This window comes from Eucalyptus grandis, chromosome 6 (genome assembly GCF_016545825.1).
Source record: "Eucalyptus grandis isolate ANBG69807.140 chromosome 6, ASM1654582v1, whole genome shotgun sequence".
In the NCBI taxonomy this organism is placed as follows: Eukaryota; Viridiplantae; Streptophyta; class Magnoliopsida; order Myrtales; family Myrtaceae; genus Eucalyptus; species Eucalyptus grandis.
Window position 1 is genome coordinate 3,569,873 of NC_052617.1, and position 14,320 is coordinate 3,584,192.

Sequence of the window (14,320 nt, forward strand, 5' to 3'; positions counted from 1 at the left end):
AAGACTGTTTTCACTCCAAACGCTAGTGATAGAATATTCACCCTTCATAGCATCACCTGTGTATTCGGTGCAGACCTGCTGTAGGGACAGTTCAAAGTTGATATAAACTCACCTATTTTTTATTTAAACAAAGTCCATTGAGCTTTCAGCAGCAACAATATCGAGCAATCAAATCAGGAGCCATTAATTGAAATTCTACATCTATGCGACGCTTCAATACCAGAACAATAAGCAGGAATATATACATTAAAATTGAACAGCATCTACCAGATTTGCACAGATGCAATCAGCAGAAGAAAGACCACAAATTTGCCAAAGAATAGAGCACAGCCATTCCAGTTTGATATCAAAACATTCTTCCATTTTTTTCAGGAGGATACAGAACACTGTGAATGCCGCGTGTTTTTGGGGTGTATACAGAATAATGCGAGGTCCTACTACTTGATGCTTCCAGGACATCTTGATACAGGTAAGAACCATCAATCTAAGCAGGTACAAGAACCCTAGTACCACCGTAAATGTGCAAATACAAAGCGATACATACAGTAACAATGGCATATGACTTTGTTCCGAAGAATCTAATGACCTGGAGTCCCCGGTCAACAAACTTCTCGCGAACTATATCAACGCCATATCTAACACCATCTAACAGCCTCCATAACAGAAAGGCCAGGACAGACCTTATTGTTTCAAGAGTCACTCTACCTGTCACATCAAGCACAAACTTCCTATTACTGGGCACAGCCAATGTGGACGAAGCTTTGGAGAACCATTCATTACTTTGAATTCCATTAGGGGACATTCTCTCCGCCTGGAGCTTTGAAATAACTTCTTTATCAAAGACCTTATCAGCTGTCATGTTAGGCCATTCTCTTTGTTGACCAACCGAAGCACCAGATGGTGAAGACGAGTTTGTGCTTGTCAATACTTGATGGGATGTTTTTACCAATGTTTCAACAGCACCGTTACAAACCGTAACCAGAATATCCCTCACTTTATCCTCATAACTCGGGTTTGTCAACCCAGAGAAGAGCTCATCATACATGTTGATATGCATCGTCTTGTCAAGATACACCTCGACTGCCGTGCTAACAAACTTTTGGATGCAATTAGCCATGAGCTCCTTGCACTTGTCATTGCAGACAACATTCACCCATCTCGATTCGTTCGACGAACCATCTCCATTTTCACTACAATCCGTAGAGCTAGCTGCATAAAACCCCATAACCAAGTTCCTAGCAAAACTTCCGATAATGACCGAAGCAAAACCAGACCCCGCGGTTGAGAATAACCTATCCATAACCCTGTCAGTAAAATCCGGATTCCCTTCCGAGCCCTCTCCATTCCCCGAGTTGCCCTTATACCCCCGCAACATCCCAACAGTCAAGGCCTCCGTGACCTTACTCACGCCCTCACAGAACTCGTCCGATTTGGCGATCTTGGCAATTTGCCTCAAGCTATTGGGCATCTGGTCGGAATCGGACTGCAGGAACTGCCTCAGGTCCCTCGAGACAACACCAACAGTATCCGCCGACTCCGAGACCATCTCGGCCATCGAGACTACCGCGCCCAACAGCTTCATCACTCTCTTCCTCTTCCTAGCCACCGAGGGCATCTGATACACCCTATACGCACCGTAGCCAGACACCCCACATAACGCCACCAGAATCAACAGCTTCCTCCTCCTGGGAGACAAATTCAAGCACCTCTTGACAAACTCCAGATCCATGAATAAAAAAAGCCCGGACCTTGGGGCCAACCCAAAGCCAGCGCCAGGCTCCCCAACACAAAAATGGGGAAAAATTTCAACCGCTACCTCACGGCTTCGGCGTTACGAACAAAAGGGTACCGAGGGAATCGGGCAAAGGATGCGAATCACAAAGAATTATCAAGTCGGGCTCGGAGGATCGGAACAAACCCGGGAATCTTTTGAAATTTCTTTCAATTGTACCCCTGACGAAGCTCATGCAAATGGGCATCTACCCACGAATTCTTGAACCCACGTGAGCCTTCTCGAGAAGGAACCGAAGCAATAGAACGAGCGTGCTAAGTCGAAAGACGAACCTGCGGAGCCGGAGACGACATCATGGACGGAAGTTGCAGGCGGGCGGGAGAGGGAGACGGAGACGGAGACGGCAATGGAGTTTCCGCGAGCTGACCAAGAATAAGAAATTGGGTGCGTGTAATTGGTGAAATTTTCTGTGGAAATAATAAAAAAGAAAATATATATTGGAGTGGTGGGAGCTGATTGGTTAGAGGCCTGCGTGGACCTCGATTTCCCAGAAATTTCGGGATTTCATTTTTCCTTTTTTTAGGAAAAAAGAAGAAGAAGAAGAAGAAGGCGGCTCTGCTTGGAAGTCTTGTCGTCCTATATGGTTGGCGACGGTTCTTTTAGGCCTGATGGGCCTCGGCCCATACGAGAGAAGAACTTCTCCCCCTCCGAAATTCGGGCTTGAGATATAACGTCTAATTTTACACAATCCGTCTGTAAGAATAAAGGAAAATTCCAAATAATGACCCAAAATATCTTCATTTACTCAAATAAAGGACTGGCTTTCTAACTGGTCAAGGGCATTTTAGTCATTTATCTTTTTTGAATTCTTTTTTTTTTTTTTTTTTCTGGTTTTTCTTTCTTCTACATTAGTGGTTGGTTGGTCAGGCCACTGGCGATATTGGAAAGGGTTGGCCAAGGGTCGCCCTCACCTATGTTGGCGAAGTGACCCGTCCCTTAGGGAGGCCACCCTCATGGCCATTAGCGAGGCTGGCCCTCACCAGATGTGGGTGAAGGTTGCCTCGCCAGCAGTTGGTGAGGGACAACCTTGCATTGAATGAGGCCGTCCTTGCTAAGCCCTCATCAGCCCTAGGTGAGGGTTGTAGGCCCTCACTAGCCCAAATTGGCCCTCGTCGGAAAGGCAAAAAGAAAAGAAAAAGAAAAGTGAAAAGAATAAAAAATAATTTAAAATTAAAATTGTAATTGGACGAAAATGCCATTAATCGGTGGGAATATAAATCGACGGCAACCGGCGAGATCATGTCTTTAACTCAAATAGACATGGCCACTTCAAGCCCTTATTTGAAATAAGGTTAATTTTGAACCCTTATTTGAGAAAACGAGAGTTCTTCAAACCCTTATTTAGATTTTCCCTAAGAAAATGATGAGCAATGATTTTAGGATCAAAGTAAACTTGTTTCGTGTTTTGATTTGTGTTTTCACGCATTAATTTTTTTCCAGATCAATTTAATATGTTAATGCCATAGAAGGAAACTCAATCAAGAATTGCGTTTCCTTGTTACATCTAGAGCACAAGATCTTTTTGCACCATGAAGCACAATCACTTTTTGATGGAATCCGAGACTTATTCTTGTACATGGGTTTGTTTGTTCCACGAAAAAATCAACAATTTTAAAATAATTTTTTTCTAAAAATAATTGTATCTTTTGAGAAAGTAGTTATTATTAACAATTTATGTCTCAAAATTTTAGTTGACGATGAGTATTTTTTTTAATAATTTATTTTTCTAAGCAATACAATTGATCATTTAATTTTCTGCAAAATAAATGTGTCATAAGATACTTAATTGGTTTGCTCCAGCATGGCGAATGTACACTGGAGGAGCAATGTAAATTTATATCTTCTTCTATTGTCGAGATTCATGGGGAATTTTGAGATCGTAATATTATTCAAATGGAAAGGTCCTCTACTTTATTTTCCAATTCAGCAGTACCTTTGTGAAGTCAGCTCATGCCTCCGTAGGAAGTGCTGCTTCTCATCTCCCCACATTGGTCTTGCGTGAGCTTTTGTCCATGGCCATGTGGAATCGGCTTATGATTGTAGCAACCATTTTCGTTTAACATACTCTCTTCTAAAGCTGTAACCTTTGGCATCACTTTCTCCTGACTTCTATCCCAGAGAAAAACAAGGGTGTAGCTAGACAGGTTATAATGGTACATTTCACAATTCACCACTCGAAGAGGAGAAAAGGTAAAAATGTCATCTTACCGCATGGGAAGGACAAAATGCACATTCCAAACATGATGCCTTAACAACATCAGTTCCCTTGCTATTCTATGATATTACTTTTTAGTTAATCATTCTCAGCACTATTCATTCTGTCGTTTCGTCGATTGCATTCGCGTCCAATAATTGGAGACAAAGTGGCCAGTAAAAGTGGCAATAGACAAAACAGAAAAGGGCGTCTCTTCCCACAAGTAGATGAGACAATGAGGCCTCTCTTTTCCAAAGAAATGAAGGCGAGAGCAGGACATACCAATCGCACATGGGTAGATTCTTAAAAACCTGCTTGTGCTCGAGTCATGTGCCGACATGCAAACAAGCCGCGCAACTCGAAGCAATGGGAAGAATTGGATGCTTTGCTGAAGTTACATGAATTGCAACATTATCAAACTGGAGCAAGTCACTTTGATTGTCTATGAACCATGATCAAAGACCATAGAATTAATCCCACGAAACAAACGAATTTAAATTCTTTTCATTCCTTGTAATGATCCATTATGTTACAATAGCAATCACATGAAGCAAACGAATTTTCCAAATCCAATGCACAATGTTGCTCAAACCAACTAGCGAGACAAGTAGAACCTTCTGCCTACAAGTTTTAGGAGGATCAGGTTCCAAAGTCCTCTGCAAATTGTTTAAGTTTAATAATCCAAAAAAAAAAAAAAAATCAAGTGTGTGATCTTCAATTGAATGATGTTCTTTCAAGTAGAAAAAGCAATTCCGAAGACAATGTCCTGTACAGCTTCTCACCCCGATGCAAATAAGCTCGATACAGTGATCAAAGGAAGAACAGACTTTCCATCAGCTCCAATTGCAGACTTGACCCAGTGAAGAATTATAGTCCATAAGCATGAAAGCATGGCAGTTTGTTCAGGCGAAACCACCTATTAAATTCACCACGAAAAGATTTAGTCCTTCGGACACCTTTTAAGTCACTAGATCCAAAATAGCATGAACACGAGGTGAGAAGGAAGCGAGGATGGTAGAGACTGATGCAGAAACCATGTTTAAGCATACTTCCAATGCTCAAACGATGGATCGTTCACTCCAATCAGTATTCCAAAATTATAACCCAGTCGTTTCTATTAACCCTTGGTCATGAAACTGGCTTGGACTTAATGGGTATACAGACATCCTCATTGTCCTCGAGATCACTAAATGAAATATCCTCTTCCATTCCCATGGTAATAACACCTGCATTATAGCCAAGGAGATCTGAATCTTCCTCCTCTGGCCAATCATCATCATCACCATCATCAAAATCTTGAACAGGCATTTTAGTGGATCCACCTAACGGTAAATCCTTGTCCTTACTCTGCACTGCATTTTCTTCAGCTACAGATTCACAAGTGACATGTGTCCCCGAACTTGTGCTAGGACACTTTTCAGTGTCACTAAATCTTGATGCAGAGGATTTTGATGGTTCAAAATCATTAGTCCTATATGCTATGCCTGCAGAATGCATGTAACCGGGTGAACCAGGAAGGATATCTTCCTGCAGCATGTCTGAGCTTTCTTTCATATGGTAAATTCGTCTTCCATACCAATCATTTTCTGTGTTTGTCTGCTTCTGTAATTCCTGCATCCACATTTTCCTTGCCTCCACAACCTGCAAGCAATAGGTTGCACCAACAGAAAAGGAAATACTTTCATAGACAGGCCAGATAATCCAGATAACATTCAGGCGATACCAACAGAGACACATCATCCTAAATAATACTTCAAAGTGAAATTAGCCATTACAGCGGTCAATTAAAGAAAAGGTAACAACATCAATTAAAAATTTACTTTGATACAATTATACAGCTGATTATACAAACCAAAAAGTGAAATGAAAATTAGTCAAATTTCAAAAATGATTCAACAAAGGGAGAAAAACAATCCCTAAAAGTCACAGAAAAATATTCCCTGAATTATAACTTTGGAAGATAATGTGGAAACCACCGGGTTACATAAACAGACAGCCATTGATTGTCATAACTCCAAGAGAATTGAAAAGACGAAGTAGGTGATATAATAATCTTTCAGCATACCTTTCTCATAGCATATCTACGACCATGAATCATCTCATACCCATCATCAAACTATTTGACATATCAGACGTTACAAGAAAACTAGAACCTCCATTACTTCAAGGTATTGTAAGGAAGTGACCATAAGATTGTAAGAGACAATAAGAATAATGATAAAGATTGTATAAAATTTCAGAAAATTTGGAGTCTAAAACATTATTTCAATTATAAAGACATGTAAAAAAAACTCAGCTTTTTTATTAATAATGACATGAGAAATAAATGCAGCTAACCTGGGGTGTGGACAAGATTTCTGCATCATGTTTGTCCAGTCTTGAATGCAGAAGAACGAAGTAGACTTTCCAAAAATAACTTTCGGTCATATGACACGGGCAAAATTCAATTCTCAGAGCACGCAATCGAGGAGCTAATTGTTCAATAGCCAAAGCATGCTCTCGCTGGGCAACTGACATCTTGAAATCTACACAGGAGATTAAGGGTTTACCAAATCGTCTGTTGTGGGATGAAGATGAAATTAATGTATTATAAATGCATGTAAATGCAGAAATATAATTTTAACTCAGCAGAGAACCCAAGATTATGAGTTTTGACCTCATCTTCAGTGCTTCTAAGAACAACATCCAGTTGTCAAACTGAGGTATTTGGCAGATAAGAACCTTATATTTAGTCAAGTGCATGTGATTCGGCAATATTAACAGTATACAACACTATCAACTCCACTACAAGTGAAAATAGAGGGTATATCCATAAAAGAGAAACGTTCAGTCTATTGCAATTTATACCAGCTCCCGAATGTGATTCCATGAGCAAAAATAAGGAAAATCTTAGCTTCATTGCACAGTGGCCCATAGCTATGAAGGTCCTCATTTGTGACGCTCTTAAGTTATGTCTACTGACTGCAGCAACTTGGATTGCCTGCCATGTCTGATTTATCAAGCAGAGCTGAGAAACCATTTAAGCAAATGAGAATAAGGTAGGCTCCAAATCTATACCTTGGCGAAGACCTATCTTAATAAAAGGATAAAAGGAAAAACCTCTGGGATCACCATTGATAAGGACAAACTAGATGTAAACGAAAGCTTACAAAGTGGGTAGGCAGGACCTATCTCCATTGTTTAGGTCGCTTACTAGAGAGTCTCTAATCTAGTAAGCAACCTAAAGAAAAGCTTACAAAGCAGGTAGGCAGGACAGGAGTGCTCCTTATGGAGCTATTTCTTTAAAATCTCAATGAATATTGGTCTAGCCAAAGAAAGTACTCTTGCTTTCTACCCCAACAAAGTAAGAACTTGAGGCAAAAAATCAGGGTGAGTATTTCTGGCTCTGGATCCGAATCAGTGCGTGCCTTGTCTAATGATGGTACAAGGAGGCAATGAGAAAGCGCCAGAATTCTTTCTTCACCAATCTGGTCTTGCTTACCAGGTCAGGTTATGTTCATATCTTCTTCCCATATAAGAATGATACAGTAGAAAGACGGTTAGGTGGCTCATTGGCCTTACATTCCATTAAAATCCAATTCACGAGCACCTCAAAGTCTTTTGTAATAATGTCACAGAGGGACACCACAGAAAACCCCAGTGATCAACTCAGTTTTTTTATAAGTGCAAGAGAAGTGTTCCAAGCTATCGTTAGTTGCCATAGCCGATCATTTCCAAATAACTAGGCGCGACTCCACCAAAGCACGATAACTTGAGAATTGATTGATTCAATTGGACCATCAGACAACTGCCCTTGAAAGCCATTTATAACAAGTAAATGGCCCAGAAGAACCTAAGTCAGAGGTTTCTTGAAGTCGGAAAAATCATCGAGATTCCTGATTAGATGACACACAATTTGACCGCATTGCATAAAACTTCAAAGTTTCCACTCGGCTCATCCGGAGATTACTATAGACAATCGAGAACATTCCTACTCAACCTTCCGCGTATATACTTTCCCAGCTGAAATTTGGGCGACAAAGGACCTAGAATTGACTTATGTCTCCATCAATCACAATGGGAAGAATCGGCACATGTGCAATGATAAAGAAATTACTCATCGTAAACACGTAATCAATTAGAGAAATTCACGATCGACGTACCATCTAAATCGTCTTCGGAATCGAGAGGAAAATCGAGCCAAGTTTCGGGATGCATCGAGACGTTCCTCGCGAACGCCAAGACCTCGTCCGTAACCCCTACCGCATCACCACAAGCACTCTCCTCTTCCCCGAGATCCTCGTCCTCCTCGCCAATTTCACTCCCCGACTCGATCGCCTCCAGCTTCGGGTCCATCTCCGCCGCGTCGCTCCTCGATCCGGACGCCGCGTCGCTCGATCGCTCTCCCCGCCCGCCGCCGCCGCCGCCGCCGCGATCGGCCCGATCGGGGTCCTCCAGCCGGCTCCACTCGTCGGCCGGCGGGTTCGACAGCGGGGAGGGCGTGTTGGGCTGGGACGGGGGCGGGGCGAGGAAATTGGCGACGCCCCAGAGCTGGCGCGTGAACGTCTGCGTGAGCTCGGTGAGGTCTTCCTTGACGCCTCGCGGCGGTGGCGGCGGCGCCCCTCCCGCGGGCGGCTCGATCTCGGCTCCGCCGGCGATCGGCCGGTTCTGATCTCGCGGGGAGAAATGACCGTTGGGTCCGGCGGCTGGGGAAGTCGGCGCGGCGTCGTCGCTCGCCGCTCCATCCTCCTCTCCTTCCTCGTCGTCTTCTTCTTCTTCTTCCTCGTCGTCGGCTTCGTCGTCGTCGCCGCCGCCGTCGAGCCGGAGAGAGTCGGCGAGGGAGCGAGCCAGCCACGCCATTTTTACTATTCCGTTATTTTCCCTTTCGAGATTTTGGATTTCGTATTCGTACAGAGAGAGAGAGAGAGAGTGCCTGTCCGTCTCTGAGAGGGGAGAGATCGCAGTTTGAAAGGCTCTCGGAGAGGTTAGGGGGAATCGGGTGTTGGCGGAACCGCGTGAGCTTGCGGAAATTAGCGTATGAGTCGTTGCCACGTGGGAGGAACGGAGGTGGGTACGGCAGTGGGTGTCGGAGTTTATCGTATTAAAATTGTTGCCCCGAGAAAATGGATTTTACGATTAACGAAACTGTTTTTGTTTTTGTTTTTTTTTTTCTGGGGAAAATCGAAACGTATGATGAGATAATAATTTCAACGATGCGATTAGATCCGGTGGTCCACCGGATCCACCTAAAGTAGCATGTAGTAGCATTATAGCATACACGCTGACCGGCGCATCTTACTAGATTAAGACCGTAAATCTATCAATTCATTGGTCACATTCTTATAAACCTCTAGTAAATAGAAATTTGCAAAGAGAGAATATGTAGTCGATCCGATCATTGTACCTGAATTAAGCCCTAGAGGGGAAGACACATATGTATGTAGGAATTGTTCGAGATTAAATAATTTCCAAGACTCAGAATGTTGAGGAACGTGCGAACAATTTTACCAAATATTTGTATATAATTCAAACAATAGGTCAAATTGTGAAATTGGTTCTTGGCCCACTGTTATTGATTCACAAACAAAATGGCCCATTGGGTCGCCAAGGCTTATCTTTCGAATTCCTTCATTCTTTATGGATGACCCGCCCCCAATTTTTATAGGATTTTTTACGTTTGAATGCCCTCGTCTATTTTTTTTGTTTAGGGACTCTTGAGGTTCAATAAAATTGAGAAGTGTTTTGAAGAAAAATAAAAAACCAGGATGGGTAATTTTGGGGAGGCACGAGGAGCACAATTGCCATTAGATGGAGTGTTTGGGTAGGCCTGAGATGGCCAATGTTGTGTGACTAGTCATGTCCAATTAAATTGTATGAGTATAATAGTACGTCATGTTTGCACGATTATGTACAGTCTTAGTCATCCTAAATTATTATTATTATTATTTTCATTATTTTATTGAATACCACAATTTTAAACTTAACTGTTTTATTATTTTTTTGAGTTTATCTGCGAACAAATTAAAACTAACTTAAGAAACAAGGCCCCACATGGATCGCGTATCCTCGGTTCCGGGCCGTGCAGATGGGACAAAGCGGTGGAGTGCATATAGGACAAGAAATTGTAGCTTCTCCTTTTTTATGTTCAATTTCTATTATTATAATTTCGTTTTGTTTTTTTTTTTTACCGTTTAACTTCCACTTTTAATCTCTAAATTTGTACTTTAAAAAAAAAAAAAAAAAGGTGTTTGAACTTTTTATTTAACCAATCATATCCCTAAATTTGCATAGTTTTCTAATCTCTCCAATTTCCGATCTGAAAAATGAAGTTGATGCATCTTGGGAGCCGACCAAATTCTAATCTCTCCAGTTTTTCTAACTTTTTATTTAAAAAAATTGAGATTGAAGAACGCAGCAAACTTTGAGTAATGAGATTTCTTAATATAAATACTACACATGTTTTCAAGGTCAAAACTCTTGCCTACTCCAATCGTCAAGTAAGCTACAATTTATCAAATTGGAAGGCAAAGAGCTTTGACTTCAAAAGTTATGAAAGAGCCACAGATTGAATTACCCAAATACCAAAATTTGAGAAGCTGATTGGAAAAAATGCATGTGTTTAAAAATCAAAAAGGAAATTTTACTTTTTATAACTTTTTTTCCATCACAAGACCTTCTATTGCCAATAATGTCCTAAAAAAACATACTTGGTCATAACCATCAAAAAGCCTGCTTAGGCTCGCTGGTGAGGAATCCCTGGCCTTAAGTTATGTCTTACGTCGAGAGTGAATCGGCAAGGATAACCTTTAGGGCATGACTTCTAACCACTGCTAATTTGAATGAAACTTCTATCATGTCGAAATCCACACATTATAAATGTTTTTCCTACTTGTTTATACTATTTACTTCTTTTTTAAAGTCCATATAAGGCGATTTTTTGCTTGGATATAATTTTCCATATTTTTTCTACCTTTTTTTAAACCTTTCTAGCAAAAAAATAGAATAATAATACAAAAACGTGATACCCGTGTCGACGGCCCAAGCTCCTTTCCAGGCCAGAATGGGCTCTTAACCAAGCCCGCGAGTTCGGGCTTGGGGTAGTCCACGGGATCTGCTTGGGAGTTACTTAAGCTCGATTTGAAAAGCCTTTGAATTGGGACTTAGAAATGTAAGTTCGAGCTTCAAAGTTCATAATTTAGATCAAAATTTACTTTCAATAGTCGGATTGAGTTCTTTGTTTGAAGTGTACGAGGGTCGAGGAACCCAGAATACAGTGAAGTATGAGAATATCATGAGAAATTACCCAATCAATCCTAAACTTATTATACGAAAAATAATTTAATTTCAAACTTTTCACTTTTACCAATTTAGTCTTAAATTTCTATGTGAAATTTCAATACAACTATTCCGATCAATTTTCGTTAAAAATTGCTGACGTGGTAATGGCGACCATCCTACGTGGCATACCCATAATTATTGATTTCCATAGCATTGACATTTATTACTTCATAACTCTCATAATGAAGTGCTCGTGCGCATCCTAGGATACTTTTCTGGTTATGAAGTGAATTGATTAATAAAGAGGTCTGATTTTTGAGTCCAAAAGTTAGGTCCCTTATAGGACCACCCTCGCCACTAATCCGGAGACGTGCCTCGTCACATCTAATCCCAAGCGACAACAGGCGATCGCAATCCTTTGTTGCGGATGAAGATGAGGGTCGCTAAACCTCAAATCTGCTGATGGATCAAAATAGACATCCAGCAAAGACTTTGGGGCCCGCCCAGGCGATTTTCAATTTATTTTTTTGTTTCCTTTGGGCCATTCCGCACGTACAAAAGCATTTTAAAAACAAAGGTTATGCAGCAAGAATTTGCAAAACAAATGATGGGTTCGATAAAGTTGAATTTAGTGGATGGAGGTAGGCGACCGACCTCGAATATTCGTGGAGAGGGCGATGAGGATCCACTTCCTTCTCCTCGCTATTCGTTCATTTATTCGTTCTATCCTCAGTTTTTTTATATTCATACATCAATTTGCATCATCGTTTCTGAAAAGATACATTTTCCAATGATCGAGCTTTTTGAGAGATCAGGCACGAGAGGGAGGGGGAGGATCATGGCGGTTGGAGCGGCGCTGGCCGGTGGTGGGCGACGCCGAACAGGGTGGCTGATCTTGGGTTTAAACCATGGACATTGGATTGATTAGGTGGTTTTTCCATTTGAAAGAGGGGTAAATGAGTCTATTAAGTATTTTGAACTTTGTTAGGAGGTGCAAATCGCAAGTATTGAAAAGTGATGATACATCCGACCCAAAAAAAAGAAAGAAAAAAAGAAGTGACATGCACATTGATATGGTTGAAAAGTACTTGGGGAAAATACAAATAAAAATCATAAATCTATTATATTAGTACCTACTTTGTTTTAAATCTTTTGAATTTAGTTATAAACTTTTTGCATTTATGCCAATTAAATCTAATCGGTCAATTTTTGCCTAAAATCATTAACATGAATCTTGATTATCTTCTATGGCACAACTGACATTAACACGAATAAATTTTTTATATATTTTTATTTTTATTTTTTCATTGTGTTAGGGTTGCAGTCCTTGTCGAACACTACCTTTGCTAGATTTAGTGAGGGCCTGGTAGTCCTCACATGCAGCTAGCAATGGCTTGGGAAAAGGCCACGACTCTTGCTAGCCACAATGAAAAAAAAGGAAAAAGAAAAATAATTAAAAATCATGAGAAAATTCAAAAAAAATATTTAAAAATTTAGGAAAATGACACAAATAGTCATTGAACTTTAACCCAATGTACAACTTGATCCCTGAACTTTTAATTTGTTTAATGTAGTCATTGAACTTTAGACCAATGTGCAATGTGATCCCCGAATTTTTAATTTATTCAATGTAATCTCTAGACTTTTGGTATATATTCAATATAATTTCCGAACTGCATAAAAATGTTCAATGTGATCCTTGGTCTTGAATTAATAGAAGGATTATATTGAATATTTTCATACAGTTCAAGAATTGTATTGAACATGTACAAAAAGTTTAAGGACTACATTAAATAAATCAAAAGTTTAAGGATTAAATTGTATATTGGGCCAAAATTCATGAACTACTTATGTCATTATCTTTATTTAAAATTTGTATCACATCGGCTCCAATCGTGCCATTTAGGAAGGGCAACATCCGTATTAGCAATTTTCAGCAAAAATTAGTCGAATAAACCCAATTGGCACAAATATAAAATATTTAGTATTAAATTGATCTAATTGAAACAAATATAAAATATTTAGTATTAAATTGATCTAATTGAAAAGTTTATAACCGAATTAATACCAATAAAATTGGTCAAAGGTATTTTTTGTACTTTTCTCCCAAAATACTCAAGTTGTTTCGTGATATTGTCCCTTTTCTGTTTGTTGTTTTTCTTTGCCTAACTGATGACCGTCTGTGCAGTTGAAGTCTATTTTAGAAAAATCATTGTAGTTTGCCTTTTAAAGGAGTGAGGGTGATTTAATTGGTCAGGTTCCGATTTTTCATGCCCCGTCAAAATGTGAATACCAAACCAGTCACCACGTCTATGGCGTGTTAATGAATCCTGAGCCCATCCCGCGGTTCGAAACTGGATAAGGACCTGCTAGGGTGGACACATGATGGTGGACAAATATTCAGTATTCAGTATTCATTCCTAGTCAAAATGGACACATGATGGTGGACAAAATTCGCAATTACATCATTCCAATTCATGTAGTTGAATCCATTCGAAGGTTTCCTTTTGCTCTCTCTCATTTGATTGAACGAAAATCAATCTTGCAATTAGATCCGTTGAAATGGGCCATTGACTTATTTCTTAACCCGTGCGAGTGATAAATGGGTCATGAATTGATTAGTTATATTAAGTAAATAGCTCACAAATGAGTTTAGGACTTATTTAGACTTGATTAATCTTTATGACTCTCTATTCATTTTTTACGCTCTCACTTAATCTCGCGCTCGCTTGCTCTACACTTTTATCTCAGGTTGAGCATAATTTTCCGTAAATTGAATTAAATATGATAATATTTTAATAATATGAGCTGAGTCAGATCATGAAATGGGTAAAAAACGGGTCAAATGAATTTATTTAAGTCGATTCATTTTTTTATCCTATTCAAATTTGATCTGTCCATTCGTTGGATAGGTCTATTTACTGTTCAAAGTAGTGAATGAGTAAAGCCAAGAAAAGACACGGGATAGAGCTCAAACTCAAAGGTGGTTCGGTTCCCCCGCAAGGTGGAAAGTTCTCCACGCCATCTCTCAAGTTGGTCAGGCCGAATGCCACTGGCCTGTCAGGATTTGGATTTGG

At 40.1% G+C, this 14,320-nt stretch overlaps 2 protein-coding genes across 2 annotated transcripts; both read right to left on the reverse strand.

The window, feature by feature from the left end:
- Nucleotides 1–286: 286 nt before the first annotated feature.
- LOC104447796 (protein PHLOEM PROTEIN 2-LIKE A10) lies at nucleotides 287–2,227 on the reverse strand. The gene has a single exon (XM_010061512.3). The coding sequence runs from the start codon at nucleotides 1,727–1,729 to the stop codon at nucleotides 485–487; it is 1,245 nt and encodes a 414-aa protein (XP_010059814.2). The 5' UTR covers nucleotides 1,730–2,227; the 3' UTR covers nucleotides 287–484.
- Nucleotides 2,228–4,456: 2,229 nt separating this feature from the next.
- Nucleotides 4,457–8,914, reverse strand: LOC104447795. The gene is made up of 3 exons (XM_010061511.3): nucleotides 8,129–8,914; nucleotides 6,324–6,511; nucleotides 4,457–5,627 (listed from the first exon to the last, which is right to left on the reverse strand). Exons 1-3 carry the CDS (start codon nucleotides 8,823–8,825, stop codon nucleotides 5,115–5,117), a joined length of 1,398 nt encoding a protein of 465 aa, XP_010059813.1. The 5' UTR covers nucleotides 8,826–8,914; the 3' UTR covers nucleotides 4,457–5,114.
- Nucleotides 8,915–14,320: the final 5,406 nt, after the last annotated feature.